Genomic DNA, 22,135 nt, shown 5'->3' with positions numbered 1-22,135 from the left:
CGCTTTTAGAGAGAGAAAAAGTTTATTTTAATGGCCATCGCCCTGAGGTCCTTCAGACCTCCGCTTTTAATGTGCAGGATGGGCCAAAGTCGTTGTCTGTCTACTGAGGGGATCTCAAAAACTATGAGAGCTGGAAGTAAACGGACGACACATTGTCGAGCTCTTTTTTCCTGACTAATCCAAATGTGAAAACAGAATCGGCCTATCATTTTGAATTATGAACAAAAATTGAGAAGCTGCCGTTTTCAATATAAGTTTTGGATTAATGGAAAGTTGGATGCTTATCTAATGTTTGTTTTATCTGCAGTGTATACCGAATAATGAGAATAACTTCAATGTTTGCTATCCTTTTTCGACGACACCCAAGTTGGAGTATAGCTATGTGATTATTAGTTTCATCGCGAAGGATTGAAACACTATTCCCTTTGATTTCCCGGTATTTGTTGTAGCTAGAGGTTTCCTCTAAGCCTTAAAATATAGAGCTCCTCCAGTGTCCAACGCCTGTGGCGTTTAACTTGTTACCCAAATTCAATAATGCAGTCAAAGCTTTGCGGTGGCTGGAAATTTGAGACTGTCTCACGCTTGAGCGAGTGACATCACTGGATACTCGCCTCCGGGACTCTGTATAATGGCGACAGAACACTCGGCAGGACTCGCAGGATGAATATTGAACGCCTGGAGGTGTTGAATCTGTGCCGCGGTGTAACGTGTTAGTTTCGGCACCAGGAAATGACTGTGTTCCCCCTCTGATGTATATCCATGAACGTTGGGCAAATATTATGCTGGATTGTGCAGGGGAAGTTATGCGGGGAGAATTGTGGATGATACCTCCACTTTTTGAACATTATTCGCAATAATGATCGAAGAAAAAACCTAGGCTTCATTCGTCAAAGTTACAAAAATTTCGAAATTTCTTATTTTTCCTTGTGACTCTAACAAAAAATATTTAGGATATGTCCAAATAATACTTTTTCTTTTTGTTCTTGAATTCGTTTCGAAAAATGAGTGAAGCAGACTTGTTATCTTTAAAATTGTGCAACTGGATTTTTTCAAATGGCAATCCTCCATTCTTTCGATAGCATTAGGATTCTGCGATGGAAAATAAAAGGACTAAAGAGCTATGCGGAGAATTGCTATGATAAATCAGTCCTTTGTAATCAAATATTGATTATACAGGGTGTCTGTAAACAAATGTGAAGGACTTAGGGCGATGATTCCTCGATGAAAATAAGTAGTACCCCTACTTATTTTCATTTTTCCTATAAATTTTTTTCGAAATCAACCTCCCTTCCAAGATCTCGATTCTTTAAGCTTGGGTGGAAGCCTTGGCAAGGCTGATCATAAAACCGGAAATCCAAATTGGAGCAGACGAATATAACAGGAGATATCGCAGATTGAAAATTGCAATTTTTGAAAAATGCCATTTCCAAAATGAAAATCTAAACGAAGGGAGACGAGCTTTCGAAATTGCTCGCCATAGATTCAGCGTGTTCGAAAACCTATATTTTCATACCAAAATTTCAAACATCTGGCCCTGTTTAAAAGAAAATAATTTTTTTTTATTTTTCCACTTTCCATTTTCGAGTTGACTTCGAAGAGCTCTCTGGAGTGCACTTCTCTGTTGAAGCATCAACTGTTTTATTTTCTAGATTCTTCGGAACAAATTCTATGCACTCCATATCCTAGGATAGTAATAGAATATCCTGATTTTCAGACAGAGTAGCAAATAGGTCATTTTAGGGGGGTCTAACCCCTTGCTCATTTTTGACCCAAAAAATCGAGAATTTCGAAATCGAGTTTTTATGCTAGGGTGGAAGCCTAGGCTACGCTAATTATATAACCGGAAATCCCAATTGGATCAAACGAATATAACAAGTGATATCGCAGACTGAAATTTGCAATTTTTGAAAAATGCCATTTCCAAGGTGAAAATCTAAACGAACGGAGATAGGCTTTCGAAATTTCTTGCAATAGATTCATCGTGTTCGAAAACCTATATTTTTACACCAAAATTTCAAATATCTGGCCATGTTTAGGAGAAAATATTTTTTTTTGTTTTTCCACTTTTCATTTTCGAGTTGACTTCGAAGAGCTCTCTGGAGTGCAATTCTCTATTGAAGCATCAACTGTTTGGTTTTCCAGAATCTTCGGAACAAATTCAATGCACTCCATACCCTAAGATAGTAATAGAACATCCTGATTTTCAGACAGAGTAGCAAATAGGTCATTTTAGAAGGGTCTAACTGCTTGCTCATTTTTGACCTAAAAAATCGAAATTTTCGAAATCGTGTTTTTGTGCTAGGGTGGAAGCCTAGGCAACGCTGATTATATAACCGGAAATCCCAATTGGATCAGACGAACATAAGAGGAGATATCGCAGATTGAAAATTGAAATTTTTGAAAAATGCCATTTCCAAGATGAAAATCTAAACGAAGAGAGACAGGCTCTCGAAATTGCTCGCAATAGATTCAGTGTGTTCGAAAACCTATATTTTCATACCAACATTCCAAATATCTGGCCCTGTTTAGAAGAAAATAATTTTTTTTGATTTTCCACTTTTCATTTTCGAGTTGACTTCGAAGAGCTCTCTGGAGAGCAATTCTCTATTGAAGCATCAACTGTTTGGTTTTTTACAATCTTCGGAACAAATTCTATGCACTCCATATCCTAGGATAGTAATGGAACATTCTGATTTTCAGACAGAGTAGCAAATAGGTCATTTTAGGGGGGTCTAGCCCCTTGCTCATTTTTGACCCAAAAAATCGAGATTTTCGAAAGCGAGTTTTTGTGCTAGGGTGGAAACCTTGGCAATGCTGATTATATAACCGGAAACCCCAATTGGATCAGACGAATATAACAGGAGATATCGCAGATTGAAAATTGCAATTTTTGAAAAATTGCCATTTCCGAGATTAAAATCTAAACGAAGGGAGATAAGCTCTCGAAATTGTTCGCAATGGATTCAGCGTGTTCGAAAACCTATATTTTCATACCAACATTTCAAATATCTGGCCCTGTTTAGAAGAAAATAATTTTTTTTGTTTTTCCACTTTTCATTTTCGAGTTGACTTCGAAGAGCTCTCTGGAGTGCAATTCTCTATTGAAGCTTCAACTGTTTGGTTTTTTACAATCTTCGGAACAAATTCTATGCACTCCATATCGTAGGATAGTAATGGAACATTCTGATTTTCAGACAGAGTACCAAATAGGTCATTTTAGGGGGGTCTAACCCCTTGCTCATTTTTGACCCAAAAAATCGAGATTTTCGAAATCGAGTTTTTGTGCTAGGGTAGAAGCCTTGGCAATGCTGATTATATAACCCCAAATCTCAATTGGATCAGACGAATATAATAGGAGGTAATGCAGATTGAAATTTGCAATTTTTGAAAAATTGCCATTTCCGAGATTAAAATCTAAACGAAGGGAGATAAGCTCTCGAAATTGTTCGCAATGGATTCAGCGTGTTCGAAAACCTATATTTTCATACCAACATTTCAAATATCTGGCCCTGTTTAGAAGAAAATAATTTTTTTTGTTTTTCCACTTTTCATTTTCGAGTTGACTTCGAAGAGCTCTCTGGAGAGCATTCACTATTGAAGCATCAACTGTTTGGTTTTTTACAATCTTCGGAACAAATTCTATGCACTCCATATCCTAGGATAGTAATGGAACATTCTGATTTTCAGACAGATTAGCAAATAGGTCATTTTAGGGGGGTCTAACCCCTTGCTCATTTTTGACCCAAAAAATCGAGATTTTCGAAATCGAGTTTTTGTGCTAGGATGAAAGCCTAGGCTACGCTTATTATATAACCGGAAATCCCAATTGGATCAGACGAATATAACAAGAGATATCGCAGACTGAAAATTGCAATTTTCGAAAAATGCCATTTCCAAGATGAAGATCTGAACGAAGGGAAACCGGCTTTCGAAATTGCTAGTAATAGATTCAGCGTGTTCGAAAACCTATATTTTCATACCAAATTTCAAATATCTGGCCCTGTTTAGAAGAAAATATTTTTTTTTTTGTTTTTCCATTTTTCATTTTCGAGTTGACTTCGAAGAGCTCCCTGGAGAGGAATTCTCTATTGAAGCATCAACTGTTTGGTTTTTTACAATCTTCGGAACAAATTCTATGCACTCCATATCCTAGGATAGTACTGGAACATTCTGATTTTCAGACAGAGTAGCAAATAGGTCATTTTAGGGGGGTCTAGCCCCTTGCTCATTTTTGACCCAAAAAATCGAGATTTTCGAAATCGAGTTTTTGTGCTAGGGTGGAAACCTTGGCAATGCTGATTATATAACCGGAAACCCCAATTGGATCAGACGAATATAACAGGAGATATCGCAGATTGAAAATTGCAATTTTTGGAAAATGCCATTTCCAAGATGAAAATCTAAAGGAAGGGAGATAGGCTTTAGAAATTGCCAGCAATGGATTCAGCGTGTCCGAAAACCCATATTTCCATACTGAAATTCGGAATATCTGGCACTGTATTTAAGTGATACCATCTTTTTGAAAATTTTTCGGTTCGCGTAGTTTTTCTCTCAATAAAATTAATCGTAGAGGCAAATGTACTACATGTTCTGAAAGGGCAACTCTCCTAGTTATAAATCTGAAAATTTCATCGAACTCGATGCTGCCGTTCAGCGGTCTTGACGATTATTTAATTGATTCCATCTTTTTGGAAATTTTTCGATAGTTCATAGTGATAAATATTCTGAAAGACCAACTCTACTATTTATAAATCTAAAAATTTTATCAAGATCGATGTAGCCGTTCGGTCTTGACGATTATTCAAGTGATTCCATCTTTCCATCTTTTTGTGGCTCCATTCTTAAAGAAAATTCATATACCTATATCAATATTACATTTCAGTGTTTTCTTCCATATTGCCAAGGGATTATTAACGGATTATCTTTGCATTTGAAAGTGATAATGATTCACCTACGAACTCTCTAGGTCACTGATGGTGTTGAGTCTGACCAATGTCAATAACATACCCGTTAAATGCCTGCTTCTGATTAACACCGACACAAAATCATGCCATTACCTTTTATTCACTCGTTCGATTTCACCAATCCCATATTTACAAACTCAAATGCAGTGTAGTACAAGGGTGGCGCGGGTTAAGATTTGGGGGAAGCCACACGCTCTTCATGGTATGATTGACGTATCTATTCATTGTGCCCAAATGAAAATTCACAGTCTGAATGCGCCGCTTAATGGAATTCAACACTATCTGCGATTCTGTATCAGAAACAGCAGTTCGGGTAGAAAAAGTGAAATGTGCATAAGTTTTGGAATCGGGCCCGTGACAATGGAAATATAGGGAATAATTGAAATCTGTCCTGCTATTCATCTCGAGGGATACAGCGCACAGGCTCGATATCTTGATTTTCAACCTCGAATGTTTGAAACTTGACGCTTGAATCTGGTTATGGTGCTATTTGGTATATTGCATAGAGTTTGAAATATACGGAATAATGGAAACCGATTTCACACGAGTGAATTTATGAAAAATAATCTTTCTGAAACTTGCATCGGAATTGCATATACAGGGTGAGTCTTTGACTCGTACAAATATTTTATCAGTAGATTCTTGAGGTCAAAAGAAACACTTTTTTCCTATACCATTTTTTCCGATTCAGCCCTTATAAAAAGATATAGCCATTTGAAGTTTTCATAATGAGCTGTGCCAGACCTGGAAAAACAAAATTACCTGCAGAATAACTAGGCTGAATCTGTTACACTCATAGACTTATAAGTCTAGTTATACACTTCACATCTGTGGATCTTTGAAAAAGAGTTGTATTCAGCCAAGGTACCCAATTTTTCAAATTTCACAGATACTTTTTAATTTTTGAACCTCAAATTACTCGAAAACGGGGCATTATACGAGAAAATATGAGGAATACTTCTATTTTACAAAACGTTCAAATATTCACTACAAAGCGTCCAACTCAGTTTTCAGTTGGGTTCTTTGAATTTTGGTATTCTTATGGTACGTAAAGGTCACAATGAGAAAACTGGAAGACGTGTCAAAGACCCACCCTGTATATCTATCGATACTAGGGCTGAACTTCTCGTAGATGATGTCATTTTTGCTACAAATTTCATCTGACATCTAGTTCTCGAGAATTTGAATAAGCGACAGTCGACAGTGGTGTACAAAAACTGAATTACAGATAGCAGGAAATAGGACTAGGAAAAAATGAAAAGATATTGCATGTTTCTCACATTCGTAGCGACGTTTCGCAAAAGCGACCCTTTCCTTCTTCAGGCATACAAATTTATTCAGACAGAACTGTACAGGGTAGGCAAAATTCGTTGTCTACTGATCTCGAGAACTATAAGAGCTAGAAGAAAACGGATGACACATTTCTTAGCTCTTTTTCAGAGAAAAGAAGAAGAGTGAAAACTATAGCCTCCTACGATTCTTCGTTTTTGAGTTATTAGCAAAAAAGAATATTTTGTCGATTTCGAAAATAATAACTTTTTCGTCTTTGAAGTTACAGATCTGAAACTTGAACCTTCTACAGGCAATTTTTCACGTAGAATCCACTGAGAGCTCAAAATTTTTCTTCATTTCGAATTCGTTTTTTTAAAGGCAAACTTTTGTTGAATTTGTTAGTTTAGAATTGGAAAAAAAAATTTGTCAGTAGATTCTACGTATAAAAGTGCCAAAGAAGGTTCAAATTTCACATCTGTAACTTCAAAGACAAAAAAACTTTTCGAAATCGTTAAAATCATTTTTGTTGCTAATAACTCAAAAACGAAGAATCATAGAAGGCTACGATTTTCACCATTCTTTGTTTCTCTGAAAAAGAGCTAGAGAATGTGTCATCCGTTTTCTTCTAGCTCTTATAGTTATCGAGATCCCCTCAGTAGACAACGAATTTTACCCACCCTGTACACAGTTCACAAAAATCGTTGAAAAAACTTACCAAAAACAACTTATCGAATAAAATCGAATAAAATCAAATAATAGCAAGCCAGGATGAATAGCATTCAGAACATCAGTAACATTCAGAATTCTGGAAAAAAAAACAGCAGCAGGCCAGCAACATCTTTTCATTTTTTCCTTGTACTATTTTCTGCTATCTGATTGTATTATTCATAATATGGAGGACGCTAATTATCCTGACAATAAAATTAATATTTTCCCAACATAATCTTCGTTGTTTTTTATATTTTGTGGTTTTCAGAAGAAACACAAAAGTCTCTCAAAAAAAAAATTAAATCAATTGTTTCTCAACCAATAACTCAAAATTAAGACCCACAAAAATACCATTTAAACAAACAGTAGGCCGATGATGTTATTTCTATAAGGCCCGGTACTTTCACGTGCGAATAACTAAATTTATTCGATAGATAAGTCTTATTCTTAGGCCCGGTACTCTCACCTTCGATTTTCGGTGCTTTCAGATGAAATTATTTGACGAATAACAATTCTATGAAAGCACGGTATACAACTTTTCACTGATTAATGTTAAATAAGACACCGCATTGTAGAAATTGTCATAATTCGAACTAGAAAGCAAATATTTCGTAAAAATCACACAAAGAATAACCCATACATCAAGAATCTAAAAAATTCAAACAATAATGACGTACCGACATTCGATCTATGACAAATAAAATCTTATTATTAAGTTTCAATGACAGATTTATTAGATGAATAACACTATCTGAACTGAAAAGACTGCATTTTTACTTGCGGTGTCTTATTTAACATTAATCAGTGAAAAGTTGTATACCGTGCTTTCATAGAATTGTTATTCGTCAAATAATTTCATCTGAAAGCACCGAAAATCGAAGGTGAAAGTACCGGGCCTAAGAATAAGACTTATCTATCGAATAAATTTAGTTATTTGCACGTGAAAGTACCGGGCCTAAGGATAAGTAAAAATGCAGTCTTTTCAGTTTCAAATAGTGTTATTCATGGAATAAATCTGTGATTGAAACTTAATTAAAAGAGTTTATTTGTCATAGATCGAATGTCGGTACGTCATTATTGGTTGAATTTTTTAGATTCTTGATATATGGTTATTCTTTTTGTGATTTTCACGAAATATTTGCTTTCTAGTTGGAATTATGGCAATTTCTACAATGCGGTGTCTTATTTTACATTAATCAGTGAAAAGTAGTATACCGTGTTTTCATAGAATTGTTATTCGTCAAATAATTTCATCTGAAAGCACCGAAATAAGGTATCCTTCAGCAAGGAGATATCGTCGTTAAAACCCGAAAAATGTGTAACTCCATTTTAGCTGATTTTACAGGAGAGGCAAAAAACTTTTTACTATTACCCGTACTCCCTTAATATTTACCTTTGTTTTCACAACAAAGCAGCACTATTTTTCTACTACTTCTTATGTTATCCACTGATGCGATGTGGATATATGCACTGACGCCGTGCTAGTGTAAGGAAGGTACACGTATTTCTTTTAAACAATTTCAAGCACGGAGATACACATTATTCTATTTTGCGCGGGAAAAATAATTAACTGTTCGATGGTACTACTCAAATTGCTGAGCATGTAGATGTTGAAAACCGCTAAGGGATGGCATCAAAATCTCTTTTTTGATTAAATTGGGAGTTACACATTTTTCGGGTTTTAACGACGATATATCTCCTTGATCCTTCAGATAGGAAATTATTTGACGGATACTTATTGACAGTGAATAAAATTTATTCGAAGGTGAAAGTACCGGGCCTTATCTATTTGAAACTTTTTAAATCTCTTCAGGTACAACTTTTAACTACCATCATTTCGTTCAAGATAAATATATAAAATCGAAGATTAGTTTGGCTGAATTGAAATCGATTTTTTTTCCAGGTAATCGTTCAAATTCTTTATCAGTAAGGGCGGAAACTTCTATTGATCCACATGGACATATAAGACAACCTGGTAAGTAATTCATTTATTTATTCATTCAACAAATTAAAAGTAGATACGAACCCATTAAAACATGATTAGATAGGATATAATATTTTCCGAACTATACCAGATAAAAAATCCGTTCATTGACAAAAAGTTCTGCCTTTCCAAGTCCTTCAACTCTTATTATCTTCTTTCGTTTTAGATTCATAATGAGAAATCGAAAATATACCTATGATATTTTGAAATTGCTTATATCTTCTTTCTTTTACCCACGATTTCCATGTAAATTTGAAATCCTCCAACTATTGGATAAAAAATGAATTAATTGTCTACTGGTACATGATGACAACAAAAATCTGTGGCCTGCAAGCAGCGATCGTTCTCCTTTTCTCTATTCACTTTTTTTATGCATCTATTCTTGTAACTGCTATAGCTCTCTCCTCAGTAGACAAGGAAATTTGCCCATCCTGAAATTGATAGGATTGCCCTGCAAAAAAATTATCTATAACGTCATATCTCAAATTTGGGATATGCTGTATTACATTTTCTTACATCGAATGGAGCAGGTTTTGAGTTTCTGAATTTATTCTACGTTAGAGAATCGCACTCCATATTCTGAACCACACAAGCGTTCAATTTGCCTTTTCTGACGAGATTTCAGACATTGTCCCAGTGTATCTAGTGAATATATCCAAACTTATAACTTATAAACTTTCCCATCATTTCCCATGTTTCATTTTCTGGTAGATATACCTAGAACTCAAAGCAAAACAATCGGAAACAATTAATCTATGTACCGTACAGACTTTTCACCGATTCCTCAATCGAAATCTAATCTCCCAATCAACAGACTCCCAGTCTTTTCGTTGCAGATTCGATTTATGTCCAGTAATGATCTCCCGAACAGTGATTCCTGCGTAATTGCTCGTCTTTGATTGTCCATACGCGGTCCGATACGCCACAAGGGGCCAATGTTCCGAATAATGTGACAGTTATTGAATCATTGCCAGGGGGCGTAATCAGGTAATTATTGAATCTGGCTTTGATCGCCGAATTATTTGAGATGGGGTGTCTAGCCCTCGTCCTGTCTGTCCCTATTCTGTGGGGGTTTTGTCGTTTTTAACCAAATATTGTTCTTGGATGGGGTGCCTTACTATGTGATAACCAACGCATGACTGGATTCGATTCCAAAGCTAAAAAAAAGAAGAAAAATATCAATGAAGTTAATTATTGCCAATAGAAACCTTTAGTAACTACACGATGAGAACAAAAAGAGTTGTTTCTAAAATAGACATGAATTGAAAATTCAGAGGCTTATAATTCTTTGTTTGTTGTTCTTCATTGAAAATACTGAATCAAAGAAAGAAAATTTAAATAACCTAATCAATTTTATTCATAAGGGTAATAGAAAACAGAACACTCCGTACTGAGTACTAACGAGGCCTAGAGTGACAAGGCGAGAAAATTTTCAACGCTTGTTGCACAAAAAGATAAGGAGCTATCAAAAGAACGACTTGAAATCAAGATCGCTGCCTTAGACTTTTTACAACGAGGCAGATTTTCAGGAAATATGTTAATTGGGCCCAATGGAAGCTACTTTTCAAGAGACTGACGATTCGGACGTGACGCAAGGTCACAGCGGTCCTTCGGAATTGCAACCAATAAAATCGTTACTTGTACATACTCGAGCTTGTCAGATTTTCATATAGATGGTTAATCTCGGTATTGCAGACATGTTGACCCATTAATCTATGTAACACTGATTAGGGCGGGTCTTCTTAATCTGGCAGTTTGAAGATGATAACAATACATTTTTTTAAATATCTCCTTTTCAGTACCTTCAATCGTTTTTGCACTCATTATGGAAGTTGTAGATAATAAAATTCTATACATCTTTTACCTGAAGTATTTTTATATACTCTCAACCGTTTCCGAGCTAGAGGGTGATCAGGACGAGGAATTAAGCCATACAATATGGCGAAAGGGCAAGGTCAATGTAGAATCGCAGTCAAATGTACATTCATCGCCATATATCTCGGAAACGGTTGAAGGTAGGAAAAATTTCTTCGGAGAAAATTTGTAGAATATGTTTTGCTCTACAACTTGTATGACGAATTCGAAAATGATTTCAGGTCCAGAAGGGGAGATAATTAAGAAAACTTATTTTTGTGACCTTTATGGTCAATTTTCATGGTTTCGGCTTGCTGAAACTGCCAGATTATATTTTCTACGTTATGCTTGAATAATTAACTTCAAAATAAGAAAATACGCCACCGCGCACGGAAATAAACACGTGACATTTTTTTTTTGCAAGTTTGGCGCCCTCCCATTCATTTTCGTCACGCTCAAATTGTCTGATTAAGAGAATGTTTACTTTTCAACATGTAATTAACCATATATATCATAATCTAACACTCTTGGGTATGTACAGGGCGGGCAAAATTGGTGATACCTGAATTCACAAATTTTTCAACCCAACAAGATAGAGGAAAATGCATGGCACATTACGGTCGTCTTTTTTCGAGAAACTAATAATGCCAACAACTGCATTACTCTTTCTTCTTTTGTTTTCGAATTATAGGTCAAAATTAAAATTTGGTCGTTATCTCCGTTTCTGTTCAAGCTAGGATGTTGAGATGAAAATATTATACAGACACTTTTTTATGGCAGTCCAGTGGCATACTATGATTTTTTCCAACAGGTATATTTGCTGAGCTTTAGATGTATTTTTTCTTATGAAAACATTAGTTTAAAATTACTCATAAATACTAAAGGCGATGTATGATATATTTCTGAAACGGTAAAAAACGACGATTCTTTCTGAGTCATTTCAAATTAACAACTTGGTTACATATATATAAATATAGAGAGAGTATAACCCAGACCAACAAGGACCCTCTCAACAGTTATCAAACACAACTTTATGTCATACCTCAGCAAATAAACCTGTAGGAAAAAATCATAGTACGCCACTGGATTGCTATAAAAAAGTGTCTCTATAATGTCTTCATTTCAACATCCTAGCACAAATAGAAACGGAGATAATGACCAAAGTTGAAATCGCCCAAATTTAAATTTTGGCCTATAAAACTTGTAGATAGAGGAATGCAGTTGATGGCATTATTAGTTTCTCGAAAAAAGACGCCATGAATGATACATTCATTTTCCTCTATCTCGTTGGGTTAAAAAGTTATAGTTCAGGCATCACAAATTTTGCCCACCCTGTACAATGATCTTTTTTTTTGTATTCTGACAGGCCGTCTCAGACAATTCCAAGGTATCTCCCCTTATATTAATCTGACACACCCGAGCAAATCCTGAATTTCCCTCTTGGGCTCCCCAACTATAGGCACCAAAGTGATTAACTGGCTTGGTGGTGCAAAAAACGACTTAACTGGAGCCTTGGATGCAAGATGCAACAACATTGTCTTAAGTGATATGAATCCAGATTTTGCTTGGGCCTGCCTGCATAATGGCCGTGCAAGGGTGAGAAGGTGTCGTGGTTGAAGACAAGATCCTCAATTTTTTATGGAAAAGCATGCTCACCAAGCTGTAGGAATTGGGGTACGGAGGGCATATGGAAAAAGACTACTTTTGGTAGTTTTAAAAAAACTCAGCGATGTTCAAAATTGAAGAATACCTACCTGTCAAAAAAATATTCTTCTGAAATAATTGAAAAAATTTTGGACATAAAAGATCTTTGTGTTATTTATACAGAGGAGTTTGATGTTTGGTAGTTTGAAAATACCAAATTTTGTTTGGTTTTTCCAACTTTGAGGAAAGCGTGGTAGCAGGCATCGAAAAGAAAGTTTGCAGTAAATCCCAACTTTATCTTCTTGTCGAGAGACCGTTCAAGATTCTCATCCCCAAATTGAGAGCTGACGATAAAAGGTGATCTGGGGGATGAAGGCGTAATAAACACAAAGGGGCAGTATCCACGTTGACGTTAAATTGGACATGTTTGCACAGCGAAGTCGTGCATTAGGCCACTACCCTCCGACTCGAGTCAAACAGAAGGATATGTGAGCAAATAGAGAAGGCAAATGAATATACTGTTTCATATGTGCGGACTGTTCCATCTACGATCTTCTCCTCTCTCTCCCTCTTTGCGATTTATGAGGGAAAAATATTATATTTTCTCGATGAGTCTACGGCGAGATTGCCGTTCAGTTGACCGAAAAAATATGAGGGAATTCGATGGGGATAATGGATTAATCATAGGAGGACTAGAGGCTGATTTCTTCCAGATTTGTTCTGGAGGAAATTCTCATTCGAAACTCCATTCCGACTTCTGTAGAAGTGATGTAGTTCCTCAAAGACATAATCTGAATCTATCTATCGAATTCTGTGGTTCAGCTGCATAGGCGTAGGCAGGTGTGGGTCAGGGTAAACGCGTCCCCACATAACTACCGGTGTCTTTCCATGCCAGACAGACAACATGAAGTTCGAGCAATCATAAAACTGAGTTTTTCAACCTTCCCACACAAAAATTCCTGGTTACGGCAATATTATATCCTGTGCTCCTCGTCCTTTTTTACTTCCTTATTGGAATTATACCTACTTGACAACAATCAGAATATTCAAAATTCTGACAAATCTCCTTAAATCAATCCAAACTAAATCAAAGCATTCTGAAAGAATCACCGGCAGAAAAAAACCCTATTTTACTTACTGGGATTATTTGCCAAAAAAACAAAATTAAACAATGATAACGCCTTAACAGCGAGGCAATGAATTCAATAATAAGAATTAATTCAGATACATACTACTCGCCGATATGAATATTAATAACAAGTGTTACGATCTGAATTGGCGATATAGCCAACTTGCCATCGTCAGGACAACTAAATGCAGAACGCTCCACCTAAGAAGAGCAGATGCTGACTATGGTTTCGGTATCATTTGAAATCTTCAGAACAACACAGAACTCCTTCTCCGATGGAAAGACGTTTGGAATTTGATGGATTGAAGGAATTGACTACCTGTATTTTATTAGGGTCCATCAATTCCAAACGATTTTCCATCGGAGAAAGAGTTGTGTTGCTCTGACGAGGCCGAATGAGGTCGAAATCATGGTCATCAGCATCTGCTCTTCCTCAGTGGAACGTTCTCCATTTAGTTTTTCTGACGATGGCAGATTGGCTAGTTCAATTCAGGTCGTAACACTTGTTGATATTATTCATATCCGCTGGTGGTATGCATCTGAATTAATTCTTATTACTATATGAAACATTGTGTAGAATTTGTAGAGTTTTAATGATTCAAGTGACTCAGTAATAATTTCAATTTTCAGATCCATATCAGATTTTGGGCCCTACCAGTAGCCGTCTAGCAAATTCGGGTATGTACTTCTGATATAATCATTTTGAAGAGTTTTTTGAGTTGTGCGTTATCAACATTCCATCAACATTTTTCTATTGGCTTCTCGCTTCCATAGAATATCTGCTCCATTCCATTTCTGTTAGTTTTCTGATTTCTAAGGAGAAAATTAAAAATTATCAATGATAGTTTTAACGTCTGGAAATATAATATAAGGAAGGTTTTTAACGGCATTCAGACGGCATTTCAGAATTCAATTCCTGTCTGAATGCCGTTAAAAACCTTCCTTATATTAAAAATTATCTTTCAGGTGCAATCTTCAGGGAGCTGTCTTTAAGCAGGGGCTGCGAAAGAGATGATATATGAAAGTCTCACACTATTTTTTGACAATGAATCACCCCTCAGATTTTTTCGGAACAGTTCATTTCCACCCTGTATATGGGTAACATAAAACTGATTCAGCTCTTCAAATTAAATAAAAAAAAGTCCTTAATTCTTCACTTCCAACTTGCAACGCCCTGTATTTTATAAACTATTGTGTGTAATTGAGTAATTTTCTAATTTTAGAATATAGGTTGTTCATTCACTCAAAATTTTGTGGATTGAAAACAGACATATGTGATTAGTAATATTTTTCCTAAAATTTAATCCAGGGATTAATCGATGAAAAAAATTGTTGAATGTTCTGTTTGGAACATCCTATATGTACTATATTTTGTGGTCAAAATATATTAAGGAGAATACTTCGTAGATTTGGCTACAGTCATCACTCTGCGAATATAAATATTTCAATAAATAGTAATTTAACCTAATTTTCAATGTAATTACTGAAGCATGGATGAAGGACCTAATAAAGCTCGTAATTAAAAAATCCCTCCTAACTTCTAAAAAACTATAATAGATAGAATTGATATTGACACTTTTTGCTTGCTGGCTCGTATAATGAACAAACTTTCAGGAATATTTGGCCAGTCCTTTTTTTTTGAGAAAAGTGAAGGGTGTTTTTCGGTATAACCTTGCTTAAAGATCATTTTTTTATTGAAACGAAACCATACGATATAACAAACATGTTTTTAAGTAAATGAGATTGAGCTGAACGGTTGAAAGCCTGTTGGTATCTATATTGCTTTATTGTAAAATAAATTTTCATCATATTAAGTTCAAAACTAAACATTCTCAATTACTGATGAGGAATATTGTATCTGCCAAATTTCGATCATGAAGCATTTCCACCTACCTAGAATCGTACGATGTGTTCACTTCTTGAATCACCGTGTATAATATACTGGGTGAGTCTTTGACACGTATAAAGTAGATTCTTTAGGTTAAAAGAAACACTTTTTTTTCTATAACATTTTTCCTGATTCTGCCCTGATAAAAAGACATAACCATTTCAGGTTTCCAAAATGAGCTTTGCCACCCCTAGCGAAAAAAATTTCCTTCAGAATAACATATGACTCTAAACAGCTGTGGATCTGTTAAACAGAGTTTCATTCAGCCAAAGTACCCAATTTTCCGAATATCACAGATATTTTTATTTCTGACATTGAACCACTTGAAAACGGCGCATTATACGAGAAAATATAATACTTTTATTTCACGAAACGCTTAAAAATTTGTTAGATAGCGTCCAACTAAGTTTCAGGAGTTGGGTTCTTGGAATTTTCGGTATTTTTATGGTACGTAATGGTCATAATTAGAAAACTGGATATCTTGTGTTCAAAAAAGATTCATCAAATAAATGGAAAACCATCTTCCGAAATTCACTCCATTCGATAAAACCGTTTGTCAGATAGAACCAAAAATATAATTTTCCTTATGATTTTTCAACAGCCTACATCCTTTGAACCGAGCCGATTCGGAAAAAATTGTAAAGTAAAAAGTGTTGTTTTTACCTCAATTTACTGTTGAAATATCCGTACGAGGCAAAGACTCACCCTGTATAGCTGATCCTTCCGTAGAATCCTGATATCTCGAGACTATATGAAAAAGACAACGAAAGAATCAATCAATCTTCATTGAAAAAACCCCCTTTTATCAACACTCATACACGGCGTCAGAACAACCCTTCGGATTCGAAGCTAAATTGCGCAATCAGATACAAATAAACGGAGGAAAAACCGCTCCCTTTTCCTTCCACCGACGTTTTTCCCATCAGAATCTGACTTTGTCATTAACTCGCCCCCAGAAGATTTCACGTAAGAAATGAACAGGAATAATTGCGGGCCTTAATGCATGCAAGAAATCAAATTGATGACTGATGGTAATCATACACCAGGTGAGCCACGTGCTGTAAGGGCACGCCACCTCGGCAGACGTAGATTATGCCCCTAGACCGCCGCTGTGCTGTGAGTAATACGGGTCACGCCTTACTGGCCGATTGATGACGGATTTTTTTTGGGAAAAAGGGAGATACAACCGGTTTAGCGATTACTATTACGGAAAACAGTATACTCCGTGCACTTTGATTTTACCCTCGGTTGGCCATGGAAATTTGACACATTCCACTCTGTATAGTATGAAAATGTGGGGTTGGGACGCTTTTCCAAATATTTTTTGATTTTAAATTAGCGCGATGTCGTCCGTTTTACGTAAAAGTCTCAGTAATTACATATTTTATGACAATGTCGAATCACCTCGGAAAATATGAAGTCGAAAATATGTGACGAACATAATTGACGTTTATACAAACTGATTGAAGGCATACCAAATCCAGTTATCAACATAGAAAATACAAGGGAGCGGTTTTTAAATATGTTAATTTTTGCTATGGAAGAAAATTGAATTATTGACACATAACATGCAGTACCTTGAGGGGTTGAGTCGACAATGTTGGTTATCTTCTTTGGCTAAATGTTGAAGACGTTACATCAGTTGTAGATTCCAAAAAAATTAGCACGATGATGAAATGCATCTGATGAGGTGGTAGGGAATGGGTATCTCTCGAAGGAATTAACGGATAATTAAAAGGATGTTAAATTCTTCAACAACATCATCTTGCATCAATGAAATTCTAAATAATTAATGTCGTTGATGTCATAACGCCATTGCCACAACTAATATCAATTGATATTACAAAAATGCCGATTGTGACAGTGATTGAAAAAAGGAGAAGACAAAGTTTATTTATTTTCCCTGTATATCAAGCTAAATGAGAGGGCACGATTCTGGTATCGGTACTATTGTTTTTATGAGCCTTAGCTCATCTTTTTGAAAATGCTTCGCATTTTTTCTCATAGATGGTTAAGTTGTCAACAAACTTGTTGGAGATGAAAAAGTATATAAATTGGGCTTTTCGGACATTTTTTATAAAGGAAAATTTTCATCTATGAAAAATATCTTAGAGTTTTATTATTTCAATTTTTTCTGAGCATACTTCAGTCTTGAAAAAATTCCAACAAGTGTAATTTCATTGACAAATGATATTTACCAAGTTTCGTGTCTATAGCTCAATATACATGGAAAATGAAGAGGAGAAGCAATTTTTTTTGTTAACCTTCGGAAGGGTGTAACGTTTCTGGGGGTATATAGGTTTATCAAAAATTTTCATATCACATACCCACCCTGATTTTCGTTTCACACTTTGGCTTTTTCCATACATTTTTCAATTCTAGGATCTGGACAAATTCAGTTGTGGCAATTCTTGTTAGAGCTATTGAGTGATTCAACAAATGCAGCATGCATCACCTGGGAAGGAACAAACGGGGAGTTTAAGCTGACAGATCCTGACGAGGTAGCAAGAAGATGGGGCGAAAGGAAATCGAAACCTAATATGAATTACGACAAACTCTCCAGAGCATTAAGGTTTGTTGATTGTTATTTTTGGATATGGATTGAAACTTGTACAGCGAACACTGCTCAAAAATTCAAGTTGATAGTTTACGTACATGCAATAATATATAAAGGAAAATACAGAATAAAAAAGATTTGCATATGTATTAAGTTAGGAGTCTACATACGGTTAAAATGGCATGACTGCGTTAGAGCGACAACATAGTAGAGAAATGAACATTATAACCAAAGATATTACACACATGTGGTATAAGGAATATCTTTGATTATAACTACCTGGTGGTAACTGACGACTCAAAACAGGTTTCTATTGGTACAAACACCTTGAAATCAAGGTTTGATATCGAAAAAAAGGTGAAAATCGTAACCTCCTACAATCTTTCGTATTCGAGTTATTAGCAAGAAATGAGATTTTGACGATTTCGAAAAGTTCTCTATTTTTTTGCCTTTGAAGTTACAGATCTGAAATTTGAACCTTCTACTTCACTTTTTTACGTAGAATCCACTGACGAGCTTGAACTATTTTTTTATGCAAACTTTAAATGAATTTGTTATTTTTGAATTGATAGAAAATCTTTCGTCAGTAGATTTTAGGTACGTATAAAAGTGTCTAAGATCTGTAACTTCACAGACAAAAAAGTTATGATTACTTTTCGCTAAAATCCAATTTTTTTTTAACTCAAAAACGAAGAATCGTAGGAGGTTACGGTTTTCACCATTCTTTGTTCCTCTGAAGAAGAGCTAGGAAATATATCATCCCTTTTCTTCTAGCTCGTGTAGTTCTGGAGATCCCCTCAGTGGACAATGAATTTTGCCCAGCACTACTCATAGATTCACATCCAACGAAAGCTATTCCATTTTTTCAATTCGGCCCTGATAAAAAGATATAGACATTTTAAGTCTCATAATGAACTATGCCCCCCCTGAAGAAACAAAATCTCGTGGGTGATGACATTTTTGCTACAAATTTCATCTGATAGTCGCCATATTCATTCAGTATATTCCCCTCGAAATGCCTTCACTATCTCTCTCTCTCTTTCTCTTCAGATGAACCCCCAAAAATCAAATGACTAATAGGGAGAAAAAGGACCCTTGGACTCAATCAAGGGAAGCACCACTCGAAATCGATAGGTAGTTAATTTACGACCGATTGAATTCGAGAAACGTCTTTTAGATTAGACCGTTGTTTCTCGGCAAGGACTGTGATTGTGGATCTCAAACCGGAAGTCGCCATTGTGACCCCCTTCGAAGAAACTTCGAACTTGCAGAAATAATCTTTTTCCTTTCACGAAATGAAACTCTCCCAAGAGCGAATGATAATTTAAAAACCATATCATTATTAACCGTTTGACAAGACTCTATTGAAATAGATAATTTAAAATGAACTCAAATTTTATCTATTCGTTTTTGTGATGCCCATTGTAGGACAGATACGGTTCTTCCAATCAAATATGACTAATGGTTCGCTGTGGACACCAAGAATGGTGAAAGTTCTGATTCCTCTTGTCTATTGATTTTCAATTTTCTCATCATTCTGGGAATTTTCATCGCCAAAAGATTTTTTCATGCTATGGTCACGCATTGCCAGACAATATCGATATAAGAAATTATCCAATGTTCCATATCGGAAATATTTATACCTGCGTAGCTTGAATTTCCACTGCTTTTGTTTTGAGATGAGTAGCATTTACAATATGGCAAATATCGTAGCCAGGGTTCAGTTTCGGAGGGGGTATGAAATGAAATTTTTCTGATTTCGACTTATAAAGTGATCTTTGAAACAGATATCATTTACCTATTTCATTTAAGAGGAGGGGTTTGAACCCCTAAAACCCATAAAAAATTTCAGTTAACTGAAAAGGTTGATTCAACAAAACGACCAACGTTTTGAGAGCCATTCGGTTTCCAAAATTAAATTACTCCAACGTTTTAAATTCAAATTCTGAATATTGACGGTGTGTTAAAAAAAAACCTTTTTTACTGATAACTTCGTAATTTCGAAAAGGTTCCAGTTGAAGAGAATATGTTTGAAACAAAGAATAATACTACACATTTTGAAAAACAATCATTTCTCATTCATTATTACGAATCAAATTATTATTTTTTTATTCATATACATATATATATTTTTTATAGCTGCCCCCTCCTCCTTCATCCGGGCTTGGGACCGGCACTGGCAATTAATGCTACACTCATCAGCAATACCAGAGGCGGAGTTACGCGGCCCGAATTTTACGATTTGGAGTACGAAACTCAAACCTTCCCTACATTTCGGATTATTATACGCTCTTTGATGCGAAAATACATCAATCCCACCCTCTTTCTAGTTTCTATTATATGTCCCGATTTCCGAACACGCGTGTTAACCGAGTTATTTTCCCGAAAGAATACGTTTTTCGATCGATGATGCAACAATACATCATGCCCACCCTTTGACATGTCTCTATTATCTGACTTGTTTCCCGATTCGCGTGTTAACCGATTCATTTTCCCGAACGGATACGTTTTTCGATCGATGATGCAACAATACATCATGCCCACCCTTTGACATGTCTTTATTATCTGACTTGTTTCCCGATTCGCGTGTTAACCGATTCATTTTCCCGAAAGAATACGTTTTTCGATCGATGATGCAACAATACATCATGCCCACCCTTTGACATGTCTCTATTATCTGACTTGTTTCCCGATTCGCGTGTTAACCGATTCATTTTCCCGAACGAATGAGTTTTTCGATCGATGATGCAACAATACATCAAGCCCACCCTTTGACATGTCTTTATTATCTGACTTGTTTCCCGATTCATGTGTTAACCGATTCATTTTCCCGAACGAATACGTTTTTCGATCGAGGGGGTATGAAGTGAAATTTTTCTGATTTCGACTTATAAAGTGAGACTCTTTGAAACTGATATTATTTACCTACTTTATTTCAGAGGAGGTGTTTGAACCCCTAAAACCCATAAAAAATTTCAGTTAACTGAAAAGGTTTATTCAACAAAACTTTGAATTCCCGACCAACAAAATTGAATTTCTCCAACGTTTTAAATTCAAATTCTGAATATTGACGGTGTGTTAAAAAAAAACCTTTTTTACTGATAACTTCGTAATTTCGAAAAGGTTCCAGTTGAAGAGAATATGTTTGAAACAAAGAATAATACTACACATTTTGAAAAACAATCATTTTATTCATCCATTATTACGAATAAAATTATTATTTTTTTATTCATATACATACATATTTTTTTATAGCTGCCCCCTCCTCCTTCATCCGGGCTTGGGACCAGCACTGGCAATTAATGCTACACTCATCAGCAATACCAGAGGCGGAGTTACGCGGCCCGAATTTTACGATTTGGAGTACGAAACTCAAACCTTCCCTACATTTCGGATTATTATACGCTCTTTGATGTGAAAATACATCAATCCCACCCTCTTTCTTGTTTCTATTATATGTCCCGATTTCCGAACACGCGTGTTAACCGAGTTATTTTCCCGAAAGAATACGTTTTTCGATCGATGATGCAACAATGCATCAAGCCCACCCTTTGACATGTCTTTATTATCTGACTTGTTTCCCGATTCGCGTGTTAACCGATTCATTTTCCCGAACGGATACGTTTTTCGATCGATGATGCAACAATACATCATGCCCACCCTTTGACATGTCTTTATTATCTGACTTGTTTTCCGATTCGCGTGTTAACCGATTCATTTTCCCGAACGAATACGTTTTTCGATCGATGATGCAACAATACATCAAGCCCAACCTTTGACATGTCTTTATTATCTGACTTGTTTCCCGATTCGCGTGTTAACCGATTCATTTTCCCGAACGGATACGTTTTTCGATCGATGATGCAACAATACATCAAGCCCACCCTTTGACATGTCTTTATTATCTGACTTGTTTCCCGATTCGCGTGTTAACCGATTCATTTTCCCGAACGGATACGTTTTTCGATCGATGATGCAACAATACATCATGCCCACCCTTTGACATGTCTTTATTATCTGACTTGTTTCCCGATTCGCGTGTTAACCGATTCATTTTCCCGAACGGATACGTTTTTCGATCGATGATGCAACAATACATCATGCCCACCCTTTGACATGTCTTTATTATCTGACT

At 35.9% G+C, this 22,135-nt stretch overlaps 1 protein-coding gene across 1 annotated transcript in view; it reads left to right on the top strand.

Annotated features, from left to right (window-relative positions):
• The window catches only part of LOC123322661 (transcriptional regulator ERG homolog), a 92,114-nt gene that overhangs the window by 4,084 nt on the left and 65,895 nt on the right, over nt 1-22,135 (top strand). Inside the window, exons 2-4 of the mRNA XM_044910636.1 lie at nt 8,848-8,919; nt 14,186-14,233; nt 17,826-18,015. Coding sequence (XP_044766571.1) covers nt 8,848-8,919; nt 14,186-14,233; nt 17,826-18,015 — 310 coding nt within the window. The remainder of the gene's footprint in view (nt 1-8,847; nt 8,920-14,185; nt 14,234-17,825; nt 18,016-22,135) is intronic.

This window comes from Coccinella septempunctata, chromosome 1, assembly GCF_907165205.1.
Source record: "Coccinella septempunctata chromosome 1, icCocSept1.1, whole genome shotgun sequence".
Classification (NCBI taxonomy): Eukaryota; Metazoa; Arthropoda; class Insecta; order Coleoptera; family Coccinellidae; genus Coccinella; species Coccinella septempunctata.
This window is presented reverse-complemented; position numbering and strand designations above follow the sequence as displayed.